At 47.2% G+C, this 4,519-nt stretch overlaps 1 protein-coding gene across 1 annotated transcript; it reads left to right on the forward strand.

The window, feature by feature from the left end:
- The first annotated feature begins 323 nt into the window (after positions 1-323).
- On the forward strand, positions 324-3,179 carry tubb4b (tubulin, beta 4B class IVb). The gene is made up of 4 exons (XM_018746388.2): positions 324-507; positions 1,286-1,394; positions 1,486-1,596; positions 1,985-3,179. The coding sequence occupies exons 1-4, from the start codon at positions 451-453 to the stop codon at positions 3,043-3,045; spliced, it is 1,338 nt and encodes a 445-aa protein (XP_018601904.2). The 5' UTR covers positions 324-450; the 3' UTR covers positions 3,046-3,179.
- The last annotated feature ends 1,340 nt before the right edge of the window (positions 3,180-4,519 follow it).

Here is a 4,519-nt window from a genome sequence, read left to right on the forward strand (position 1 = left end):
TTTAGAACGGGTTGCCCTCCTTTCATGTTCGGTGCTGATTCTCCAGGAGAAAATTAGTGTATGAGTCGATAAAAAGAAGAATATTGTGAATTCATCCACGTAGGGATGGATATATTAACCACGCGGACCTGCTGCAATGCGCTTCGCCACGTTAAAATGGAGGAAATTAATCCCATAAATCCACTGTACCAATGCGCTTCCTCCGTTCGCCCCGACAGACCAATCGCTGCGCCGTCGCCCAAAAGTCACCAATTAGAATGTAGATGAGGGGCGGGCCAGCGGAGTAGCGGACAAATAGGAAGCATCTAAATTCGGGCGATTTTGCGACATTTCATAGGCAGCTTTTCTTTGTGGCTGGTGGCGCAGTGAGACTAGACGGCAGAGCTCGCGGTTGGTGCGGTTATTTTCCTCTCCACATCATTTGATCGTTGAAAGCACCAGTGAGGAAAAATGAGGGAGATCGTTCACCTGCAAGCTGGCCAGTGTGGAAACCAAATCGGTGCCAAGGTTAGTATTATTTATTTTTTTTTTTTTAAAAACTTTTTAATTATTGATTATATGATTAAACTTCCACGCTATGAAAATGTTAACTAAGAATCTGCTTGTGAAGAACTTTAGGAATGATGTCCAGACTAGACTAGACTAGACTAGACTTGAGCGCTCGTTTTTTGTTTTTCCTCCCCTTTTTTTTTCCGCTCCTTCCCCTGGCGCTGCGAAGGGTGTTGGCTGCGCGTGCCCGAGGGTGTTCTGCGGCCCGCAGTGAATTAGGGCGGCTCGGCGCGCCCTTCCCTTCCGCCGCAGCGACCAACACCCCGCTGCTTCCCGTTCTTCCTATTAATCCTTTTCATAATCCCCGCTTCACCCGTCCCTTCTCTCTATACCATGATCGCCGGCGACTCGAGCCTCAACGTTCAAATCCTTTCGCGAACAAATATCGAGTGCGAGGAAGTTGCTGTGAAATGACTGGTGGCAAGTCGTCAGATGAATAACTTCATAAATATAGGTTCGGTTACTACGACCTGTGAGATTTAAGTGAAGTACTGTTTTTAAAGCGCGGATTTGTTCAGTTTTATCCGTTAAGTCTCGAAAGTAGGTCTTGACGTGTAATGGCGCATTGATCTGTCTTCTTTGGAATGTGCAATCCGGTCCTGCTGCGGATTCTAGGAGGCGTAAAATAAATCTGCTTGTTTATTAAAAAAAAAAAAAGGTGTGTATATATAGCGTCTTACTTAAACATTTAAGTAGTTTCTAATGGGTTTTTTTTTTTTTTTTTCCTCCTCCCCAGTTTTGGGAAGTTATCAGCGACGAGCATGGCATTGATCCAACTGGGAGTTACCATGGTGACAGCGACCTCCAGCTGGACCGGATCAATGTGTACTATAATGAGGCAACAGGTGAAGTCTCTCTGTCTCAGACAGGGATTCACAACCAGGGTGGTTATTGATCATGACATGAGCCATTTGTAAATGTTGAATGCTTTTCCAGGAGGAAAGTATGTACCCCGTGCAGTCTTGGTGGACCTGGAACCTGGGACCATGGACTCTGTGAGGTCTGGACCTTTTGGCCAGATCTTCAGGCCAGATAACTTTGTCTTTGGTAAGTTGTCCTCCGATGCTCTATGGTACATTGCGCTATTATGTAATGAACTCGTACCAGCGCAGCTGTTGCTCTAGGCTCCATGAGTTCGATCCCTGTATTGACAAGTAATCTCCTGGTAAGACCTTTTATCTTTGACTATGATCAACAAGGATGGCATTTTGAGGGTGTGTCAACCTTTAGTGTGGCTTATGTACTAATTAAGTTATTTAAATCATGGTGATCTTGTATGAATTTCCTTCCAGGTGTTAAATGGATGGCTACATTTCTTGGATGGCTCACTTCGAATGTTGCAGAGCCGTTAGACACGTCCTGCCTGGCTGGCTGCGAATGTTACGTATTCTTAAAGTGCCAAGTGTTAACTTAATTCCCTGACATGTCTTGCCAGGTCAGAGTGGTGCAGGGAACAACTGGGCTAAGGGCCACTATACAGAGGGAGCGGAGCTCGTTGATTCCGTCCTGGATGTGGTGAGGAAGGAGGCGGAGAGCTGCGACTGCCTTCAGGGCTTCCAGCTCACCCACTCCTTGGGTGGGGGCACAGGTTCCGGCATGGGCACGCTCCTCATAAGTAAGATCCGCGAAGAGTACCCCGACCGTATCATGAACACGTTCAGCGTGGTGCCTTCTCCCAAAGTGTCGGACACGGTAGTCGAACCCTACAACGCCACGCTCTCCGTGCACCAGCTGGTGGAGAACACGGACGAAACCTATTGCATCGACAACGAGGCTCTCTACGACATCTGCTTCCGCACGCTCAAGCTCACTACGCCCACCTACGGAGACCTCAACCACCTGGTCTCTGCCACCATGAGTGGAGTCACCACATGCCTGCGCTTCCCTGGACAGCTCAACGCCGATCTCCGCAAGCTGGCCGTCAACATGGTGCCGTTCCCACGTCTGCACTTCTTCATGCCCGGCTTCGCACCCCTCACCAGCAGGGGCAGCCAGCAGTACCGTGCCCTCACGGTCCCCGAACTCACCCAACAGATGTTCGACGCCAAGAACATGATGGCGGCCTGCGACCCGCGGCATGGCCGCTACCTGACCGTGGCCGCGGTCTTCCGTGGGCGGATGTCCATGAAGGAGGTGGACGAGCAGATGCTGAATGTGCAGAACAAGAACAGCAGCTACTTCGTCGAGTGGATCCCGAACAACGTGAAGACGGCCGTGTGCGACATCCCGCCGCGCGGTCTCAAGATGGCCGCCACCTTCATCGGCAACAGCACAGCTATCCAGGAGCTGTTCAAGCGCATCTCCGAGCAGTTCACCGCCATGTTCCGCCGCAAGGCTTTCCTCCACTGGTACACGGGAGAAGGTATGGATGAGATGGAGTTCACCGAGGCCGAGAGCAACATGAACGACCTGGTGTCCGAGTACCAGCAGTATCAGGACGCCACAGCCGAGGAGGAGGGCGAGTTCGAGGAGGAAGCTGAGGAAGAGCTGGCTTAATTAACTTTCCGTTCCAACTTGCCTCTGAATTCTGTCTTCTCCTCTTCAGATAGTTTGTCACACTGTCACTGGCAACCTTCAGCTGTTACACTGTATTAGTGTTCTAACACTAAATAAAATGTTTCATACCAGTTTTTCATGTTTCATCTTCCTTCTCCTAAGTCCTAAAGTTGGATGATCCTGGTTTGGATCCCCCCAATTCAGTTGGGTGTCAGTTGACTAGAAGGTCTTGGATAGTTTTATAGTATAGGACTTGGTTGTTCCTCCACTGTAGTTGTCCAGATTAATATTACATGTTTGTTGTGGTTTTATATTTTCACTTTTTGTGCTGCTGTATGATCCCACATCTTTAAGCAGTCTGAAGCACACAGTCTGGGCTTGGAACAAAAATGTTGGCTCCAGCTAGAGAGACTGATACAGCTCAGCTTGTTTCCCTGAACGGTGCAGTCCTGAACTACATCACTGTCAAGATTGATTTTTGAAGCTGCTACACTAGAACTAATATTTTTAATGCCGACACATAGCCAAGCACTCTACCTGGAAGGGGTATGGTGGCCCAGAGTCTATGCTGGAGGTATGGGCCATTATACATCAGTCTACCTGAAACATGTTTTTGGACCATGGGTGAAAATGCACCGAAGAACATGCAGACTCCACTGAGAGCTGGACTTGAGCTGTGGAGCCAAAGACCCATGAGGTGCCAGTGCTACCCACTGTGCCACCATTAAGTCCAAACATCAGGACATGTGGCTTAGGAGTTTGTGTGGATCATGAAACTCCAGTGCGCTTTGCATGTAAGGTAAAGTGAGATTGGAAGGTCGGACATCACACGTGACCAAATGCGGCTGCGATCCTTCTGCCGCTTTGACACGTCCACAAGTTGCACATGTAGGTCATGGATTTTATATCTGCCTTTAATATTGTAAAACCATACTTGTGCCTGTTCCTTGTTAAGTGTTGTACAGGGAGTCTGCAACAAGATGCAACTGTTTCCATTATGGAATTATTTTAATTGCTTGCAGTTTTTTTGTTCGTACCATTTCCTAATCGCCTGTATGCAAATCGCTACCTCTGCATAGATTTGGGGGCAGAAAGATTTTCATCTCAGTTTTAATTTGCAAGCTCTGCACTGGACGAGCGATGATAGATTCCACAACATAGAAAATTTGTTGATTTTGTTACATTAAGCATAGTTTTGGCTTAAGTTCATACTGTATGTTAGTTTGTAGAAAAATACATTCTCGAAATGAGCAGATCTTAGTAAATTTTGGCACCAGGTCCGAAGCATAGAATATTCCAGCACCTTTTAGGATCTGATGCTTTCTAGAATGTCTTCTAGAATCATATAATGGCTGTAAAGTACCAAACTAAAACTGACAGAAGAACTAGTGATATTTTTGTAAGCAGTAAACCGTAACTCCTTATGACCAATGCAAAAATTTAAATCACTAAGAATGAAACATTTTTTGCGCTG

This window comes from Scleropages formosus, chromosome 5, assembly GCF_900964775.1.
Source record: "Scleropages formosus chromosome 5, fSclFor1.1, whole genome shotgun sequence".
Lineage (NCBI taxonomy): Eukaryota > Metazoa > Chordata > Actinopteri > Osteoglossiformes > Osteoglossidae > Scleropages > Scleropages formosus.